The sequence below is a fragment of the Hipposideros armiger genome, unplaced genomic scaffold, assembly GCF_001890085.2.
Source record: "Hipposideros armiger isolate ML-2016 unplaced genomic scaffold, ASM189008v1 scaffold_859, whole genome shotgun sequence".
Lineage (NCBI taxonomy): Eukaryota > Metazoa > Chordata > Mammalia > Chiroptera > Hipposideridae > Hipposideros > Hipposideros armiger.
In genome coordinates, this window is record NW_017732209.1 from 513041 (window position 1) to 532626 (window position 19586).

Genomic DNA, 19586 nt, shown 5'->3' on the forward strand with positions numbered 1-19586 from the left:
GTTTTGCAACTTTGGGAAGTTCCTCCCTCCTTCTCCTCCTCTCTCGGGCTTTCCCCAGCCCCCTCCCCCGCCCGTCCCCCCTCTCCGCCACCCCCCGTTCGCGCTTCCCGATCTTCTCCCTCTGTCGACCCCGCGTCTGCCCCCTAATGCCAGGCCCGGCGCCTCACTAGGGTCTGTCTCCCAGTGTCGGTGTATGTGCCCGTCCCCCTCCCCGTCTGTCCGTGATTCTCCCTTTGTTTTCCCTCTGCCTCAGGCCGCGCTTTTTGCCTCCCCCCGCGTGTGCCTCTGGCTCAGGGCCTCAGTTTCCCCATCGGGACAACGGAGAAGGTAACGGTCCGTCCGGGAGGGCTAAGGGCGCGAAGCCACCTCCGCCCCGAGACTGAGCTTCTGCACGCCTCGGTCTCCAGGGTCTTCTAAAGGCCCCCCCACTCTTCATCTCGGCCTGCGCTCCACCCCTCGGAATTCCCAGCTCCGCAGGGGGGCGGGTCTGGCGTGGAGAAGGGGCGGGGAAAACGGGCTAGAAAGTTTGCTCCAACTTTTCTAGAGCGTCTGTCCCTGGAACGGATGCGCGTGGCCCGCGCAGGCGCAGTGGTAAGAAGATGGATGCGCGCGCGACCCGCCCAGCCCACTTTTTCCCGGTGTTCGGGTGGCACAGCTGGGCCACAGCTGGACAAGGGGCGGTGTCTCTGGGTGGGTTGCTCGCCTAATGCTATTGGTCGGATCCCGGAGGCACGCCCTTAAGTACCACCCCTATCCCTGATTCGTTCACTTCGCCCGCTAGCTCCCCGCCAAAGCCTGGCCGCCTCCACTCGCCTTCTGATTGGCCCACTGAGCAACCCTATCCCGCAACGCAAAGACACTACAGAGTTCAGAGCTTTGGACGGATGAGAGAGGGCCTTTTATTTGCGAGGGTCGGGGGTGGGGTCCTAGGTGGGGAGAGACAATAAATACCGAGGAATGTCGGGGTCTCAGTGCATCCAAAACGTGGATTAGGGTGCTGGGGTCCTGGATTCTGTCAGTGGGTCGGAGGACAGGTCAATAAATACCGAAACCGCCGAGGCGGGAGGAGCCATCCGAGAGGAGCGCACGTGAGGCCCCGAAAAAGCGGGGCTGGCAAAAGCGAACGGTTCCCGAGAGCGGGCGGGGCTTGCACTAGACGTTCTTTGCAGGAAGAGAACGCTCTCCGGAGAGCAGGGCCTCATGCACAAGGATTTGTGGTGTTCGAGCCGATGTGGGTAGGGGTGCGTGGAAGGTGAAAAACGGAAGGCTGGGCCCTGGCCCTGCTACCTTCTCTAGACTAGTTTGCCCGTCCACGTCGCGACCTCAGCCAGGCCAGAGGAAGGAAGTGACCCGAGATTCCACCCAGCAGCAGCATTCCCGGCTACAAGCCTCCCTTGAACCCTGTGCTCGGGCCGCGGGCCCGGTTCCTTCCTCCCCGGCCGCCAGAGGGCGAGCCTGGATCATAAGGCTGGAGCTGGGGCAGAGACCCACGCTTGGAGTGGTGTGAACAGGTAGGCGGTGGGAGTAGCTTCTGGGCCGAGCCCTGGCCACCCAACCCTCCAGCGGGCCCCAGTGGAGGGCAGGGTAGGCTTTTAGGGTTCAGGGGGCGAAGGCGGTTCCTGAGTGGCTCCAGACAGGGGCGAGATGGTCTGCGCAGGCCACCAGCCCAGTGCAGCCCAGGGCGGCGGCACCAGCCAGAGCAACGGTGAACAGGAGCAGGGAACGCGCCTCCGATAGGCCAAGCCTAGGGACCTGCGGGCGAGAGGGTGGGATCAGCACCGGCGACATGGGCCTCTGATTGGTTTCTGGGATTCGCCCCACCTACGCTCATAGGTGGGTCCACAATACTCCTTGCACCCGCCCCGCCCTTGACAGCACGGGCAGCTGTGGTTGGTCAGCTCGCAAGCCTCAAATCTGGTCCGAACTCTTCATTGGCTGCTTCCTAGCAGCCTGTGTTGATTGGCTGCCCGAGCACCCTTCCTCTCCGCGCCTGCCAAGCCCCGCAGATGCACAGCTAAGCCGAGTGGCTTGGGGTGCGTGGAGCAAGGCGGGGGCGTGGCGGCGGCTGCCCTGGCGGGCGGGTGTGAGCAGCCGGACGTACCCTGGCAGGGAGCAGCAGGTGGCGGCGGTGCATGGGGCTTGGCCCCACCAGCGAGCACTGGCCCAGAGCCACGGGCGGGGGGCCATCTAGCTGAAGAGAGAAGGGACAGGTGACCCGATCGGAGCCCAGCCCAGCCGGCTGCCTCGGCGGGGTGGGGGGTGGGAGTGGGAGGGCGAAGACAGCAAGGGAAGCCGAGATTGGGGAGGGAATCGAGGGAGATCCCGGGCGGAATTTGGCAAGAGGCCTGAACCGTGGGAGATTTGGTAGATGTGGGGCTGAACAGAGGGTGTCTGCCGCCTGGAACCCCAAAGAGGTAGGGTGAGCCCTAAATCGGGACCAAGGGACGGGATCTGCAGAGGGGGCAGCAGGCTTGACACAGGAAAAAGAGGGGTCTTACATGGGAAGGTGGATCCGTGGCCCGGGGACTGGGGACCCCAGTGACAGCTGGAAGGAGAAGAGAAAGGCGTGGGCGCGTGAAGTGATGGAGGAGGGGGTGGCGCGGCGTGCCCCAGCCTGGGCCCCTTGCCCTCCCCCAGGTGTCCGGGCCAACCTCCCCCAGCGCCCTCGGGAAAGGGGGCAACTGAGGGACTCACCTGCCGCTCCTTCCGCCTGAAGCCCCTCCATCCGCTCTTGCAGTTGTCGAATATGCTCCTCCAGGTCTCGGTTCCTGGCCTCGGCCTCACGGAGTTGACTGAGGGGAGGTAAGGACCATAAGCCCTTTGGGATCTTGGAGAGAGTCTGCTAAAGGTAGCAACAGGCCCCTGTGCCCCGACCCCGACCTGGCAAAGTTCTGGTTAGCTGTGCGGATGGCCTCCAGCTCTTGGCTCAGGCTCTGTCGGGTAAGCACCTCCTCCTCCAGGGCCTCCTGGAGCTCCTGCAAGGTCACCTCGGCTGCCACAGCCTCTGGGATGGCCGCTGGAACTGCCGCTGGAATTGCCGCTTCAGCCTGGCATATGGGAACCCAGCTTAGGGTTGCCTGTAGCTCCTGGAGCACTCAAGACTTGGGCATAGGTTCCAAGCCTGGGATCCTCTCTTGTCTTCTACTTCCCCATCCCTAGATCTTTTTGGAATCCCCACAGCTCCTGCAATGATCCCAAGCACCCAGGCCCTGCCCTGGTCTCCAGCCTTAGTTGGCTCCCTTCTCATTCACCTTCCACACAGGAACCAAAGGGCTGTTCCTAAAACACTAACTCAACTTGACCATGTCACTCCCCTGCTCAAAATTTCTCCAGCTCCTCAGTGCCCTCAGGAGAAGGCCTGCTGCACCACAAGGCCCTGTTTGGTTTGTTTTCCACTGGCCTCTGCAGCCTCCCCTCCCCTCATTCTCCACCTCCGTTCTCCTTGGAACAGTTCAGCCTCACTACCCTCCTTTCCCTGTTCAAGAACAAACCAGCTGGTTCCCACCTCAGGGTCTTTGCCCTGGAGGTTCTCTCTGCTAACCAATGAGTACTTTTCTTCCCATGGGCAGTCCTCTTCCTTCTCCGGGACTTCCCCTCCATAGAGAGCCCCCTCCAGTGCCCTCTGATCATCTCTGACGGAAGTAACGTTTGTTGTCTCTTTTCCCTTTTCCTGTGAGTAGGCTCCCAGAGGGCTTAGTGCACCATGGCACGCACTACCCTGGAAGTCTTGCCATTTCTCTGGGATTTGTCCTTCACTCCAACGACTCACTGTTTCCTCTGGTGGGGGCACCGTGGGCTCCAGGCTGGGCACTTGCACAGGTGCCTCAGGCAATGGCTCAGCCTCCAGTTCCATGGGCGTGGGCCCTGGAACATCATTGTCCCTGGGGAGAGGAAGAGGGGGAGGGGGGGAGGGCCAGGATTCCTTAGCCTATGGGCACAGGCCGCCAGACCAAAGACCCCATGATTTGAGGTACGGGGGGAGGCAGAGCGAAGGGAACAAATTGCCAGGTTGTAACAGGTCTTTTGGAAAGGAAAAGGTCTACCACTGGGAGCTGCCCTCTCTGCATCTTCTGTGGGAACTTGGGGTCCAGACACCCATGTTCTAGGGTCTGTTCATCTCCTCCCTCTCCATATTACCTTTGTACACCCCTGTCCTTAGGGCTTCAGGAGAGTGAGGGGAACCCAGTGAAGGGGACTCTGCTCAGCTCTGGCCACCTCCAAAGATATGGTCTTAAGACTGGGTGTGTATCCCTAGACTGTGACTCTAAATATCACCACACGCCCCTCACACCCAGCTGCTGGGAGGGGGACAGACGCGCCCTACAAATACGAAATGGCAATAAAGGTGGATGTCCTGAGCAACCCAGCAATCCCCTCATGGAACTATGTCTGCGGGATCTAACGCCCAGACCAACCTGTGGCTGTTCATCCAGCCTGGCTTACAACAGAGAGGACGGGCTAACGGAGTCCTGACGCGTCCAGTAAGGAGAATATACATAGCGGGTCAGGACCAGGTTGTAGTTCATTCATAAGAAATGGTGTTTGCAATACATTGTCCCGTGACAAAACAGATTAGAGTACAGCATGTTCTCATGGTTAAATACATGTAAGCACACCTATGACCCCGGGGCCATCGCTGATGGTCGGCTTCTTTTTCTTACCCATATTTTATAATTTACTTGTGACAAGCAATTGTATTGTTTGTAGAATTAATGTTTTTAAAAAGCTTTATGGTTATGTCTGTGATTCAATGAGTTCTTGTTCTTTTAAGATTGATTTTAAAATTCTAAACTTATTTTCTAAGATTCTGGGGTCCCATGACTGTGTACTAGAAATCTAAGTGTAAGGTTGGAACATTCTGGAAGTACGAGTCTGTGGCTCTGAGGTTTTAAATTGAATCTGAAATTTCAAGGTACTTATAGTCTGAGATTTTAAGGTCCTACAACTCTGAGCTCCTAAGACTCCTTGGTCCCAAGACAATAAGCTTCCAAGACTGATCCTGCAATTCTAGTGGGTGCTGATGGGCCAGAATACAGTAACCCTCTGGAGGCTGTCACCCCCAGCCCTCTCCTCACAGGCTGTACAGGGTCAGCTCTTACCTGAGGGCCATGCAGGAGTAGGAGTAGCCCACAAAAGGCAGGTGGACCCCCAGTGGCACACCTTCCTGCATGTCTGACAGTGTCTCCTATACAAGAGAAGCACAGATGGGAGATGACCACTGGCTATCAGGGCTGGCCTCTCATCCCTTCCCAGTCTTGACTTAAATGTGGCCCCAAAATCCCACCCTAATTGGGGCCCTATCTAAAGTATCCTCTCTATCGTTTTCTTTTATTGTGTCCTGCTGCTTCCCTCAGGGCACTTGCCATAGTATCACTGTACACATCAGACTGTAAGCGGATGAGGGACCAGGACTGACTTGGTTGGTTTGTGTCCCCAGCAGTGCCCAGCATAAAGGCACCATGGCTGAGCAAGCATTCCAGGGTAGTTTGTGTAACATTGAGAGAGAGATGGCCTAAGGAAGGAAGATGCCTCTTTGGTGCCTTTCTGCCTCCTTCCAGGTCTCAGTTCAGAAAGCCCCCTCCTCCAGGGAGCCCTCTGACCTTCCATGCTGAGTCAGGAGCTCTGCCCCCTGCATTCCCACATCTCAGGCCTGATCTCTCTGGGATGTCATTGTCTAGGGACAAGTCTGTGTCCCCCACTGGACTATGAGTCTAGGTCACTGCTGGGTTCCCAGCACTGGGTGGGCACAGATGAGGTACTCTGGGGAAGAAATGATTTCAGGACCTCAGGAGGTAGGCACCCTCCTAACCCCAACTTTATGGAAGGATGGGGGAGCAGGGGTCGCAGGTACCTACCCCGCCCCCGCTCACCATGGCAGTGAGCCCATCTTCCACCACATCGAAGTTGCATGTGTCGGTGGCACCCTCAAAATCCGGCGTAAAGGGAGGCACGCTGTCTCGGAGACCATCCCAGTCAAGATCAAAGAAGAAAGGATGCTTCTGGAAATCACCTGCTCCATTCCGGCCCAGCCGTGTTCCCGGAGGACACAGCAGTCGCTGGATGAGGTCTCGAGCCTCCTCAGGAACCCCTGCGTCAGCCGGTAGAGACAGGTGCTCCTGCTCCAAGGAAGAGGGAAAGCGGGGATGTCAGTCTGGGAACAGGGGTGGAGAGATTAGGGGCTCCTAAGGCCCTGCTTACCTTGTAGTGCACGATCTTGCCGTAGGTCTCCGCCGTGGAGTCGGCATAGAAGGGCGTCTGCCCGTAGAACATTTCATAGGCGAACACGCCCAATGCCCACCAGTCACACTCGGGCCCGTAGCTGCCGGACCCCGGCCCGCCGCCCACAGCCTGCAGGATCTCTGGGGACAAGTAGTCTGGGGTGCCCACAGCCACCAGCGACCGCACCTGAGCCAAAAGAACCAGAGCGTGGCTCAGCGGACCCCTCCAAGCCCTGGCTCTACCCTCACCTAGCCACGCCCCTGGACCTTAATCCCACCCCCTGCCTCTTCTAACCAGGAGCCAAGCACAATTAGGCGTGGGTTGCCTCCTTCTTCCCGCTCCAAGTCTAGTCCTGCCTCCATCCTAGCTAGGCTTGCACGCCTCAGCCCCGCCCCCTCATTCTGCACCTCAGGTCCCACACCTGACCCCACCCCTCACTGGTGGGCTGCGGTGGGCAGGCGCACCGCTCACCGTTCCATCCGCCTGCAACTTCAGGCAAGAACCGAAGTCAGCCAAGCGAATGTGGCCACAACGGTCAAGCAGGATGTTGTCGGGCTTGATGTCCCTGCGCAGAGGGAAGAGGGGAGGGGAGGAGGTATAAGTCAGTCTCCCTCCCACCATCTCACCAGGCTCCACTCCTCTAGGCAGCACCGCCTCAGACCCCACCATTAGGGACCCGGCTCTCCAATTCCCAAGCCTCCAGGTCCTGTCCTCACGCCTCACCTCCCAGGGTTTGCCCCTTCGTGGATTCTACAGTTCTGGACCCAACTCCTCAGGCCCTGTCTCCAGTGGGACCCAACCAGTGAGGTCCCTTTCCAGGCCCCGCCCCCTCTGGGCTCCAACCTACGAGGTACCCTTCTGGGGTCCAAGGTTTACTATCCCTCTTCGGGCCCCGCCCCTCAGCCCCTGCAGCGCCCACCTGTGCACATAGCCCAGTCGGTGCACTGAGTCTATGGCCATGACAATCTCGGCCAGGTAGAAGCGCGCCATCTCGGCCGGGATCCGCTCCCCAAACTTGCTCAGCAGCGTCAGCAGGTCCCCGCCCACGTAGTACTCCATGACCAGGTACTGGGAGGGGGCGTGTCATGGAGAGTCGGTAGGCCCCCTAGATGCCTATTGCTGATAGCCTGTGACAAAGGCTCCCAGAGACGCCCCATCCCTGGGCAGAGAGACCCCGCAGTCCCAGCACCGAGAGAGCCCCAGAGATCTCCCAGGCCAAATCTGATAAATCCACCAAAAAACGCCCCCAATTCTCCCAGGATGTCACTGGGCAGAGATTCACTTGTACCCCCCACACACACACACACACAGAGAAAGGGAAAAAGAACCCAGAGACCTCCCAATGCCCAGAGTGTATAGCCCAGATACCCCCTGCCCAGTGGCCCACACACAGACTCTATAGAGCTCTCCCATTCCAGGTAAGAATCCCCTGGCGGCGGCAGCTTTGCATAGCCCCCCAGAATCAGCCCGGAAAAAAGGTGGTAAGGGACATCTACCATCCTGAGAAAGAAAGCCCGTTCCTGCCACACAGATTCCCACGGGCATTTCGAGGCAGCTCCCCCACCCTAGGACTTCCTCTCCCTGACCCCACCTCGTTAATTGATAGCCTCAGGGATGGGGGTCCGTTTTTCTAGTCACCCGGCCTGGAGCTCACCAGGTAGTTCTCGTCCTGGAAGGCGAAATGCAGCTGTGTGATCCAGCGCCGGTCCCCGTTCACTAACACATCCCTCTCTTCGCGGAAGCATGACACCTGCGAGGCATGGGAGAAGCTGAAGTGGTTGGGGGAGCTTGTGGGGAGGTTGAAGAGGTTGGGGGAGCTCAGCGACCTGCACATCCAGCCCTGTGCCTCACCTCGCCTCTCTTCAGCATGTCCCACTTATTCATGATCTTCATGGCGTACACCTGGCTGGTCTGCTTCATCTTCACCACCGCTACCTGGAGGTTGAAACGGGGTGACTAGAGCAGGGGTGGCGAGGCGCCAACAGGCTGGCTCATACAGCGCCCCACCCTAAACCCCGCCCACCATCCACACCACGCCCACTGGTCTCAAGTCCCGCCCCTTCCCCTGCTGGTCTTAGGTTCTAAACTCATTCATCAATTTCTAAGGCCCCGCCCCAAACTCCTCCCTCCCTTCCAAGGCACGAAAAGTCGAGGCTCCCACCAGGCGGAGCAACCTCCGCGGCTCAGGGCTCACCTCACTGAACGCCCCGCGTCCGATCACCTTTAGAATCTCGAAATCTTCCCTCTGCAGCCGGACCTCCTTAAGCCTTGTCGCGATGGGCTCCACTGGGGGGCGGGGGGCAATGAGAACCAAGGGTCACTTGGACTGATTCTGGAGAAGAGGAAGTCCCACCCTCTATCCCCCAGTCTCCCTGCCCATCGTTCTCTCCTGTCTTTCCGTCTTCCCCTTTCTCTGTCCCTCAGTTTCAATGTCTCCTTTCCTCTGCCCCTCCCTTTAAGACTGTCTGCTTCCCAAAGGCTTCCCACACACTGTGTGAGGTTTTGTGAACACAAAACAGCCCTCCTACAGAGAGAGGTGGGATACCTGGGAACCCCTTTTTTGAACAAGGCATTGGGCCAGAGGGATTTGTGGGAGCAGGATGGTGGGGAGGAAGGCACGTCTACAGAAAGGAGGCCCTAAAGAACGCAGGAAGAATAGGCCCAGAACTCCTTGGGCTTCAGGCCGCCACCCCCACTCAGAGTGATGGGGAGAGGCTGGCCCACTCCAGGCTTCTCTCGTCCAGTCTGTCTTGGAACATGCAGTTTTATCCAGTGCCTCTAGGCTCAGAGAATCAGGTGGCTCTTGGAGCACACTTTGGGGAAACACTGGATTTGGGGGCAGGGGGCCAAGAGAACCAGGAGAGAGTGACTGCATCTGAGCTCCAGGCCGGTTCAAGTGTTCTTTGTCCTCTCAACTCCAGGAGGAGCACTCTTATTATTATCCCTTATTTACAGATGGGGACTCCAGGCTCAGACAAGTGAAGTTATTTGTCCAAGGTCTTACAGCTAGGAATGTTAAACAGGGCAGTTTGGGAATGGGGAGGCCGGGAGTGGAGGTAGGAGACTCAGGGACACACAGAGGGAGGTCTGGACCCCCCTGGGGATAGAAGTCGCTGGGGACCTCGGGGGGGGGGGCAGAGTGGAGAGAGGGATGGTACGAGTAGGAATGAGGGGAGATACAGTGGGTTACCGAGGGTAGAGAGGGGCCCCCACGGGGTTCGGGGAGCGTGAGCCGGCAGGGAAGAACCAGCCAGGGCCCAGGACGGGGGAGGGAGGAGAGAGCCAAGATATTGAGCCCTTTTAAGGCAGCGGGAACCCAGGCCCCCTCCCCCGCCCTGGCAGCCCACAGGGGAGGGGCCGCAGGATGCTGCTCGGGCCACAAAAGGAGTGCTCCTCAGGGGCGAGCCAGACCCCTGCCCCCACTTCGGTCTCAGTTTACCCTGCCAGCCAAACTTCATCCACTGCAAAAGGGGGGCTAAGAGAGTTGCTAAGGGCTGGGGGGAAGTGGGGAAAAGGTTCTTCCAGAGGCTGAGTGGCCTGGCCCTTGACCTCCACCTTCCTATCTTCAAAATGGGAGGTAGACGGACAGGAGCAGGCCCTGAGTCTCAAAGAGATGGACACGAGAAAAGAGGGAGCAGGAGAAGGCAGAGAGAGCAAACAGGAACGGAGAGAGCTAGGGACACACAGAGCCTAAGGACCAAGAGCAAGTCACTGAAGGACAGATCAGTAGAGGTACAGTGGCAGGGTGTCAGACAGAAACTTGAGTGAGCCTGAGTCCTGGCCCAGGAGAGCATGGGCGCATTCAACACAGGAGGCTGAGGTTGTAGCATCTTCCCTCTGGACCTGTCTCCAGGAAAAGACCTGGCAAGAAGGGGCTCTGTGGGACAGCCAGAAGGGTGGAGGTCATGAACTAGAATGAAAGGACCTGGGGAGCTGGAGGGGAGTTTAAGGCTGACCCATGCAGACTAGGAGGGACCAAGAATGATGGGGGAGGGGTCCTTCATCCAAGGGGTGGAGTGGGTGATGGGTGGTGCCGGTCTGCAGAGCTGGTTTTTCCCCAGGGCCAGCCTGAGTCACTGCACCCTCCCAGTGCCTGGGCACCTGTTGGGGCAGCTGAAGAGGCTGGCGCCGAACACCTGCCTGTCGGCCGCACCCCTGGCAGCTGCCCCATCCTATCCCTTCTGTTAGCCCTGCTGTGGAAAACCAGGGTGGAGGCCACAGAGCCCATTTTGGTGTGTGTGTGGGGGGGGTGAGGGGAGGAGTTCTAGGAGATGGGGCTCCCAGCATGTCCCTAGGCCTAGACTTTGGGAAGGAGATGCAAGGGGGGACACCATGAAAGACTGTTCCCAGCCTAGCCTACCATGGCTCCCAAATCATGGTTCTGAGTCATGGCTGCCCTGGACTCTGCTGACCCCACTCTGCCTGGTCAGGGTGGCACAGGGGTAGGGGCATGTTACCCCAGGAACCAGGTACAAGCTCTGGGCCCCTGAATGAGCAGCTTTCCCCATGACTATCCTGACACCCCAAAAGCTACCCAACTGCATCTCCTGCCTCTACCCTGCCTTCACCCTCCCAATGTGGGGGAGCCCATGCCAGCAGGCACTCACCCCACTGCAAGAAGTCGGCCACGTACTTGTCCTGGGCCAGGTCGGAGGCGCCCAGCTCCTGGTGGACGCCCAGGAGAAGGTCGAGCAGGGGCTCCAGCCCCAGGAAGCTGGGGTCCAGCACCAGCTGCTGGAGCCGCCTCAGCCGCACCTCGGCTGACATGTCGGGCAGGCAGCACCATGGCCCCTCCCCGGGCCAGGGGCTCGGGGTCCTCCGTCACGGGGCCTGGCAGCCCCTGTCCAGGCCCTGGGGCCCTGGCCGCATGTCGGCCTGTCCCTGGCTGTCCCCTGGGCCTCTCTGGCCACTTCTCTTTGCGGGCTGCGAAGGCCTCCTCCTCTCTCCCCACCCCTTGGCCGGCCCCCTCCCGCCTCCCTGCCTTAACCCCTGATAAGCCAGGCCCCCCAGAGCGCTTCCTGTGGATTAGGGGCGTGGAGAATCTCCACGCTGGAATACACACCCAGCCCATAAAAAGGCGGAGCACAGAGGAATGCTACAGGTGTGACAGAGACCAAACAAGCCCTCCCATTCCCCAGCAGGGGCCTATTGAGGTCCAGAGTTACCTGGTTAACACCCCTCCCAAGCCCTGGAGTTGAGGGGAGGAGAAAGGGGTGAGGCCTGGGAAGGGGGACAGGAGGCCAGGACAGCTTTGCGGGTGACTCAGCCCCAGATTCAGACTTTGGGCCAGTTTAAATTTAGCCCTCAGGCCCTCTGCTTGACGCTTTTTTTTGGCAGGAGGTGGGGAAGGGGTGGTGAGAGCATCGGGAAGGGAGGCCCTCAGGAGCCAGGACCAGGGGTGACCCATTGGCCAAAGCCTGGGGGAGGCAAAGGAGCCCCCAAAATAGCTCCTTGGCCCCTGGCATGCAGCCACATTCCTGCCCAGGCTAGGATTAGAAACAGAAACATTTCGGGGGGTGGAGGGCGGAAAGGGAGAGCCAGCCAGGAGGGATCTCGTTGTCCTTTCCAGGACGGACAGTTCTCCGGGAGGAAACTATGGTCTCTGGCAGGCCAGGCAAGCCAGGCCCCGAGACAGCAGGAGGTGAAGACTTGTGCTCAAGGCCACTCACTCTGGGCCTTGGGAGCTGCCTGTGGGACCCCATCTGGGGAGACCCTGTAATTTTGGATTTGGACAGTTTGGGCATTTTCACTCTGAAAACTCCCAATGAGGACTCTGAAGAGGGGGACCTGCTCAGGGCTGGCTGGTGCCCTGAGTATGTCCCTCCTCCTGCCTTCCATTTTTCCTATTAAAAGGGGGCAGGAGGGGTGAGTGTGGGGGGAGGCAGGGCTTGGCCTTGGTTAAAGTGGATTGATCTAGCACCGCAGTGAAAGTACACACATACTTCCTCCACATTGCCAAGAAGGGAACAGAGACGCTACGCTGTGAAAACAGGGAGCTTTAGTATAAATAAGAGGTGCTGGGGGACAGGGAGGGCCCCAAAGGGCTTCCATAACTTAACACTCTTCAAAAGCACAAACAACAGCAGGGGGGGGGGCAGGGCCAGGGGAGGGGTGGGTCACCCCTGCCCTGCCCACGAATGAGGGGCACATGGCAGAGCTCTTGTGAGTGGGGAGCTTCTCCCCTCCCCGGAGTGACCAGTCACATGCTGGGGACAGGAATGAGGCTAACACTGATGTTTCAGAGGAAGGGGTCATTGTACTTGGCAGTGGGTGGGGACAAGGCTGAGGCCACACAGGCCACTACATCCCCCCAGGGTCTGGGCCAGTCTGGGGACCCTCTGCCCCCAAATTTGTGCAGGATGGGGGACCGGAGCAGTCCATCCGTCATGGTTAGTCTTGTTAATCCGTTGATCCATGAGGTCAGCAGGGAAGGTTATGGCTAGGAGGCGGGGTGGGGGTGGGGGACCCCGACATCCATGGCTTCACACCACTGTGCCGCTTGGGGAATTGCCTGCTTGAGAGGAGATGCCCTGGGGAAGATGAGAGGGGAGACAGAGGGGTTAGAGACCACCTGGGGCTCCGGCCAGCCCGGAGCCGCAGGCTGCTGCCACCCTGGCCTTGCCCTTCAGTTCAGCCCAGACCCCGCCCCCCAACAGAGGCGCTGCTCTAGGCTCAGGAACTTACATCTCCGCTAGCTTCCTTGTCTCAGCAGGCGGCACTTTTATACAATAATTAAAGTCCTCAGGTGATCCTGAGTAGAGGGGATGGGGTAGGGGTGGAGGAGGGGAGGAACAGGGAAACTGGGGTCCCCTTCTGACTGAGGGAAGGGTCCTGAGATTCTGGGGGGAAAGAACTCAGGGACAGTCCTACCTCTACCACTGACTTGCTGGGTGACCTGGGCCAACTTCCTTCCCCTGTCTGGGCCTCGGTCTCCTCGTCTGTGAACTAGGGAGATACAGGGGTCTCCTTCAGGACTTGCCAGACTCCCCAAATCCCAATGCCCCACTGCTGAGGCTCTGAGACTGTGCTGTAAGTTCTACGGATACAGGACCCTATGATTCCAAAACCGCTCTTCCGACGAACCAAGCCATGGCCCTGAGACCTGGAATCTGGGCACCCAAGCCCAGACCTGGAGGAGCTCAGGCATCTGAGCCCACAGCTCCAAAGTTACAAGGTGCCAGGCCTGTGCTCCACCGATGAGGGTTTTCCTGAACCCCAAGGGTACCGCAGAAGCTGGGCGCATCCCCCCCACTCATCTTCAAGCCTCCCTGTCCTAAGTGGTGACAGAGGTCTGATACCAGGGACTTGCCCAAAGTCACACAGGGGGCAGTGCAGGACTGGATCCTGAGCCTGGGATTCCACAGTCCGTGCCTCCAACAGTGGGTTCGGACCCCAACAGTCCAGACCCACGCCGGAACCTGGGCCCAAGGCTCAATCTTGCCCATAAAGGTTGACCCACAATATCCAAAGAGATTCATTTAAAAATCGTATTATCCATAGAAATACAGATCCAGATTCAAGTAACAAGTGGTAAGACCTGGCCATGCTGAGCTCATTCACAGCCTGACAGCTGGCTATGATTCCCACCATTTCCAGCTCTCTCTTCTATCTGACCCTCTCTGCTGTCACCAAGGGTTCTGGAGCCTTTCACTCTAATATGAGAGGGCTTTTCTGAGATCCTACAATTTTCACAGCCAGCTTCCCCTCACCCCACAGGGCTAGAGGCTGTGACAGTGACAAAGCCCTCTGCCAACACCTGCCTCTTCCTGGGTCCCAGGTTAGCCAGAGTGGCCGACTCACCGCCTTGCCTGGCCGGGCCCAGGTGCAGATGAGGCCCTCCTGGCAGGCAGTGATGATGCAGTCCTCCAGGAACAGAAGGACCGTTAGCCGCTCCTGGGCAATCTTCTTGCACACCAGGGGCTCCAGCAGCGGGACCTCATGGATGCGCGGACACAGTGCCGTGCCCAGCACCTTGGCTGGGTCCAGCCGGCTGCGGGGGACGGGGCCGCTGGGCTTGTCCCCGCTGCCGCTGCCCCCACTGCCTCCCCGGCTGATGTTGCCCAGGCTGTGGTAGCGCTTGTGCTCCTTCTCGGCCACCCGGTCTCGCCGCTCCTGCAGCGTGAGTGTGGCGAAGCGGCCAATGCTGAATGGTGTGCCTGGCTCCGTCACCGCGCCTGGGCCGCCCGCCTTGCCACTGCCCGCCGGGTGAGGGAGGCTGTTAGAGCGGGACAGTGAGCGTGGCAGGGGCCCAGGGCCTGGCTCGCCACTCCGAGAGCTGCTGGCCACAGGTGGTGTGGTGCCAGGGGTGCTGGGGAGCGTGCGGGTGCGAGCCAAGGGTGGGTGTGGGTAAAGCACGTCTTCGGTGAGGTCCCACAGGCAGAACTGCGTGTCCTGGCCGGCTGAGCCAAAGCGGTAGGTGATGGAGCCGGCCTTGGGCATCGGGGACAGTGGGACTCCCCCTCCCGAGCCTGGGCCCACAGCCTCGGCCTCCTCCTCCTCCTCCTCTTCCTCGCCACTAGGTTCCCCATCGCCACTGGTGGCTGCTGCCTCCTCAGCCCTCGTGGTATAAGGGTCAAAGGCTACAGCATTGACCCAGGACTTGTGGCCATGGCCACGGGCCACCACGCGGCCCTCGGTGAAGGACCACACGGTGACCAGGTCATCCTCACCACCCGTCACAACGTAGCGCCCATCGGGGCTCCAGCACACGCAGAGCAGGCCCCCAAAGTAGCTCTTCATAAGCCCCCGCAGGAGCATGGAGTCGAAGTGGAAGACGCGCAGGCAACCGTCCTGGCTGACACAGGCCAGGTGCCGGCCGTCAGGAGAGAACGCGAACTCATTGAGGGGCCCCTCACCCACCGCCCACTTGGCCAGTGGGTTGCGGGGTGCCTTGCTCTTGGCAGCGTAGACGGCGAAGCCCTCACCCTGCTTCAGCAGGCTGTACTGGGGCGGTGCCGAGGCACACGGGTGGCTGACATTGTACAGGTACAGGTGGCCGCTGGCATGTGAAGCCAGGAACAGGCTCTCGGACTCAGGCAGCCACTTCAGATATGTCACCTTGGTCTTGTCGATCAGCCGCTGCCAGGGGAGACCATGGGGGTTGAGAGAAGGAAATCAGTCCCTGGCAGGCCTCCTCACCAACCTGGTTCTCCAGGAGGCTGTCCAATGTGGCCCAGGCTTCCTGGGAGAGAGGCCCCGACTCTAGGGAAACCAATGGGCATGGGAACACAGTGGGGGAAAGGCTACCTGTAAAGTGACCATGGGGGCTCCGTGGAACCTCCATGTCCCATCTTGGAGGACAGTCCTGCCTCCCAGAGAACTATTTGTCTAATGCCCCCCACCATCTTTATGTCAGGCTTAAGGCAACAAACTGATTCATAGGACATCAGCTCCTCCAAAGACCTTTGTCTATTTTGTTCACTGTTCTAGACCCAGAGCAGAGTTGTGCACAGAAGGCGCCTAGAAAGTATTTCCTGGACACGTGAGTGACAACCCCATCCTACCCACTGCTCATCTGTGCTGCTTTTCTCCGCACAATTCACACCCAATTTTTCAATTGTACACAGAACATGCTCACCCCCAACCTGACTCCAACCACCCTGGTCCCAGCACCATCAACCCTGCAATAGCCTAAATGGCCATCAGGCCGCCACTGCCCATGTCCATTGTCTACACAGTTGCAGAGAGCTGTTGTTAAAATGTGAGTTGGGGGCCGACCGAGTGGCTCAGTTAGTTAAGAGCTCGCTCAAGAGTTTGAGCTCTGAGTAACAGCTGTTCGAGTCCTGGCCCGCGCTGAGCAGCAGCTGAGCTGCCAACAGGTGGCAGGATGGCTCAGCTAAAAAAAAATTAAAAATAAAAAATAATAAAAAAATGTGAGTTGACATGTGGTGCCTGCCCCCTGAACACCATGGCAGCCTTTCTCAACCAGGGCTCCAGACAGAGCTAGGTCCCAGCGCCTTTAGGCACCTACTGTAAGAATAAACTGACTTCCCCAGGTTATCTAAGTTGCTTCTCATTCTTAGAATTTAGAAAATAATCAAATCAAACTATTTTTGTGTCTATGGCTCAGGTGAACCCAGGGAAGAGGCTCTAAAAGCCCAAGTCTCTTCCACGGCCTTCCAGGCCTACATGACCTGGCCCCTCCCAGTGATGTCTCAGAACCCACCTACCACTCTCCCTGTCGAGAACTGCTCTGGCCACATGTCCTGCTTCAGGGCTTTTGTCCTAGCTGTCCCCTCTTCTCAGAATGTCCTTCCGCCGATAACCCTCCTTGTCTTCTTCAAGTCTTCATTTCAATGTCACCTCCCAGGGAGGCCCTTCCTGACCACCCTATTTACACCTCACCAAGCACTCCCCATCCCTTCTCGCTGCTGGATTTTTCTCCACAGCACTCAGCACCTTCTGACACACAGCACACTTCACTGATTTGATAAACGTCTCCCCAGCAGGATGAAAGCTCCACAAAGGTAGGCCCTCTGTTTTGTTCACTGAGAGGAGACATCCCCAGTGCTGAGAACACGCCAGGCACAGAATGGATGCTCAGTAAATATTCTATAAATGGATGAGCTAGGACATTTTTAATCCATTCACTGTTCCACTCACTCCCTTCTGCCATTCACGCACTCTGTATAGATGGAACACTGCCTCTGAACAGAGAAAGAGACACAGGACAAGAGTAGTTACCCTGCCCATGGATAAGGCTGCTTGCTGGCAATTTCTCTCATGCCAAGTCCACCCAGGACCAAGCAATCTCCACACATGATTTTACAACAGTCCTCAGTGAGGTAGGGGTAAGAATTCCATTTTGCAAAGTAAAGAAACTGAGGCTCAGGAAGGCACCGTAACTTTCTCAGTGTCACACTGTGAGTAAAATGGTATAGTAAGGATTTGAGTCCAGTGCCCACAGGGCCCAGAATTTGAAGAGTAGAGGCTCTGGCTTCAGACAAGTCCCAATCAGTGACCAGCCCCCATTCTCTGATCTGCAAAATGGGCACCACAATTCCTAACCCATTGGTTGATGAAAATTCCAGGAGTAATGTGTTCAGCATACAGCTAACACAGCACAGGGCCTGGGCACAGTGGGTGCTAGTGTCATAATTAGCTGCTATCACACTAGTTGCTGTCACCCATCCCACATAGCTGTCAGTCCATCCTCCTGCTCTCTCTCATCCTGTCCCCCTCAGGTCTACACTGCTCCCTAGGTAGCTGCAGTCTCATGGCAAACAGTGTGCAGGTGGGTGAAAAGGGGGCCCCAAATCACCTCTTCATTGAATAGCTTGCTGGTGTCCTTCTTGATGAGATCCAGGTACTGCACCTGGCCGGCTGAGAACCCCACCAGCAGGGAGATGGTCTCCGTGGCAGCAGTGAACTGGTTGAAGTCATGGCAGGTGGGCTGGGTGCCCTTATAGATCCGCTTGTCAATTGGCTTGTTGAGGTCAATCGACTTGAGTAGTGGGAGAAAAGGAGTTAATGGCTTCTACCACTGAGAGGAAGGAAGAGGGTGTTGAGGTTGGGGTAAACCACTAAGAGGAAGCAGGGTTAAATCCCTGAGGGAAGTGGGTAGGTGGATGGGTGAGGGTGGGGGAGAACGCGACCACAAATAGGAAGAGGGACCCAAATCTCAGACAGCGTAGAGCAAAAGACAGAAAGGATTCCCCCTCCCACCCCCTGTCATAAGACCACAGCGTCTCCCCGAAGTTGGACCCCTCCACAGCACCTGGGTTCAGGGTCCCCATAATCCCTGAGCTGCTGCCTTTCTAGTCCTGTTCTGTAAGCTCAGCAATTCCCCCGGGTCTCAGCACCACAATATTCCAAGCCCCCCCAAATGCAGGCTCACCCAAATCCCCAGGATTCTAAAGCCCAATGTTTCAGGATTCCCTTCACTTGGGAGTCCCTACATTTCAGGACGCCCATCACAGTTCGGGGACCCATTAAACCTCATGGTCCCCCACATTTAGATACCATCATCTCTTCTGGGCTCTCAGGATCTCAGGATCCCCATCACTTCTGGGGAATCACCATAAACTCCCAGGGTCTCATTTCTTCTGGCACCTACATTGCTGTAGAGACACCTGAGTATGTGCCCTCTGGGCTCTCATTATCTCCAGACCTCCCAACAGCTCAGAGATTATTTCCTCCAAGAGCCTCATTACATCCATAACCCCAATTTTCTCTGGGATTACCTCTAAGCCCCCCATCCCTTCCTGAATCCTGACCTCTGGCTGCCCAAATCTCAAGACCACCTCCCAACACCCCCAGACTGCAATACCCCTAGGTTCTGCATCACCTCAGGATTCCCCATCACCTGCGGAATGCCTGCCACCCAGAACCCGGCAGGATCCACATTATCTGCAGTACCCCATCACCTCCAGAATACTCATCAACCTATAACCCCCATGCATAACCGGAGAATCCCTCATGATCTCAAGATTCCCCATCCGATCCAGGATGCCCCAGCACCCGGGGGGCCTCCACTCACCTTTTAGAATCCTGCATTGCCGCCAAGAACCCTTTCCCCCTGGGTGTCCATCACATCTAGGATGACTATCTCAGGGCCCCACACCAATTCGGGGACCCTAACATTTCTGGGATCACCTAGGGACCCCATCCTCCCAGCACCCAGGACCCCGCGATGCAGGCTGCTCACCCGTTGGCTCCCACGGCGGCAGCAGCCCGGGTAGAAATAGAGCTCGCGGCCCAAGTTGAAGCAGACGCGGTCTCCTCCGGCCCCCAGCCCCGCGGGCGTGGCGGGAGGCTCCCCGGCCCCTTCGGGCTCCCCGAGGCGCACGAGGCTGAGGCGCACGGCGGGCAGCGCGGGCCCGGGGCCTGCGGGCGGCGGGGACGATGCAGGGCCCGCGGCGCCGGGGCCGGAGGCAGGGCCCGGCGGGGGCTGCGGCGGCTGGGGCGGCGCCGGGGTCTGGGTGGAAGCCGGACCCGACCTGCGAGCGGCGCCGTCGCCAGGGAGCAGCTTGTAGAAGCCCTCGCGGGTGCGGAACTGCGACTTGATCTCCGCGCAGTCCCCCATAGCGGCGCCGGGGCCCGAGCCGCCCTCCGCGCCGCCCGCCGCCATCTTGGGCGCCCCCCGGGGCCCCGCCGCTACCGGACCGCCGCCCGCCGCCGGGCCCCCTGCCGGAAGCCGGGACTCGCGCCGGAAGAGGTGGGATCGTCGCCCGGGCGACGTCTCTTCGATAGGCAACAGGGTCGGGAGGCGGGACGAGCCCCGGCCGTCACTCGGGTAACGGTTCTGGGGACTGGGCTGGGCGAAAAGGTGGGCGCGGCCTTTGTACCTGGAGACCGACGTGTGGTTGGCCGCGGGGGCGGGGTCCACAGGGAAAGGGGCGTGGTATTTAAGAAGCACAAGTACCTGG

General features: G+C 58.7%; 2 protein-coding genes across 9 annotated transcripts; both read right to left on the bottom strand.

Moving 5' to 3' along the window:
* Nucleotides 1-867: 867 nt before the first annotated feature.
* Nucleotides 868-11181, bottom strand: DMPK (DM1 protein kinase). 6 transcript variants are annotated; one of them, XM_019629499.1, is made up of 17 exons: nucleotides 10827-11147; nucleotides 9293-9306; nucleotides 8996-9045; nucleotides 8414-8500; nucleotides 8071-8154; nucleotides 7874-7969; nucleotides 7139-7287; nucleotides 6691-6784; nucleotides 6199-6405; nucleotides 5856-6116; nucleotides 5100-5185; nucleotides 3770-3881; nucleotides 2881-3047; nucleotides 2695-2792; nucleotides 2499-2545; nucleotides 2102-2191; nucleotides 868-1752 (listed from the first exon to the last, which is right to left on the bottom strand). In XM_019629499.1, exons 1-17 carry the CDS (start codon nucleotides 11003-11005, stop codon nucleotides 1600-1602), a joined length of 1974 nt encoding a protein of 657 aa, XP_019485044.1. In that variant the 5' UTR covers nucleotides 11006-11147; the 3' UTR covers nucleotides 868-1599. The 6 variants fall into 6 exon arrangements, with proteins under 6 accessions (XP_019485044.1, XP_019485041.1, XP_019485042.1 ...); XM_019629496.1 differs by lacking the exons at nucleotides 8996-9045; nucleotides 9293-9306 and having other exon boundaries at nucleotides 2102-2187; nucleotides 5871-6116; nucleotides 8414-8505; nucleotides 10827-11181; XM_019629497.1 differs by lacking the exons at nucleotides 8996-9045; nucleotides 9293-9306 and having other exon boundaries at nucleotides 5871-6116; nucleotides 8414-8505; nucleotides 10827-11181.
* Nucleotides 11182-12197: 1016 nt separating this feature from the next.
* Nucleotides 12198-19306, bottom strand: DMWD (DM1 locus, WD repeat containing). Of its 3 annotated transcripts, XM_019629491.1 has the most exons (6): nucleotides 18866-19306; nucleotides 17480-17662; nucleotides 14020-15297; nucleotides 13090-13164; nucleotides 12904-12970; nucleotides 12198-12749 (listed from the first exon to the last, which is right to left on the bottom strand). In XM_019629491.1, exons 1-5 carry the CDS (start codon nucleotides 19286-19288, stop codon nucleotides 12941-12943), a joined length of 1989 nt encoding a protein of 662 aa, XP_019485036.1. In that variant the 5' UTR covers nucleotides 19289-19306; the 3' UTR covers nucleotides 12198-12749; nucleotides 12904-12940. The 3 variants fall into 3 exon arrangements, with proteins under 3 accessions (XP_019485036.1, XP_019485037.1, XP_019485038.1); XM_019629493.1 differs by lacking the exon at nucleotides 12904-12970 and having other exon boundaries at nucleotides 12200-12749; XM_019629492.1 differs by lacking the exons at nucleotides 12904-12970; nucleotides 13090-13164.
* Between the last annotated feature and the right edge of the window lie 280 nt (nucleotides 19307-19586).

Bases quoted from the DNA above. Each gene is read 5' to 3' on its own strand.
- DMPK (XM_019629499.1), bottom strand. From the start codon at position 11,005: ATGGTGCTGCCTGCCCGACATGTCAGCCGAGGTGCGGCTGAGGCGGCT. The intron at 8,155-8,413 runs GTGAGCCCTGAG...TTCAACCTCCAG, and splicing joins GACGCGGGGCGTTCAGTGAG to GTAGCGGTGGTGAAGATGAA. The intron at 6,406-6,690 runs GTGAGCGGTGCG...CTTTTGGCTCAG, and splicing joins AGTTGCAGGCGGATGGAACG to GTGCGGTCGCTGGTGGCTGT.
- DMWD (XM_019629493.1), bottom strand. From the start codon at position 19,288: ATGGCGGCGGGCGGCGCGGAGGGCGGCTCGGGCCCCGGCGCCGCTATG. The intron at 17,663-18,865 runs GTGAGCAGCCTG...CCACTACTCAAG, and splicing joins GCCGCCGTGGGAGCCAACGG to TCGATTGACCTCAACAAGCC. The intron at 13,165-14,019 runs GTGAGTCGGCCA...GTATCTCCCTAG, and splicing joins GGGCCCGGCCAGGCAAGGCG to TTCACAGACGAGGAGACCGA.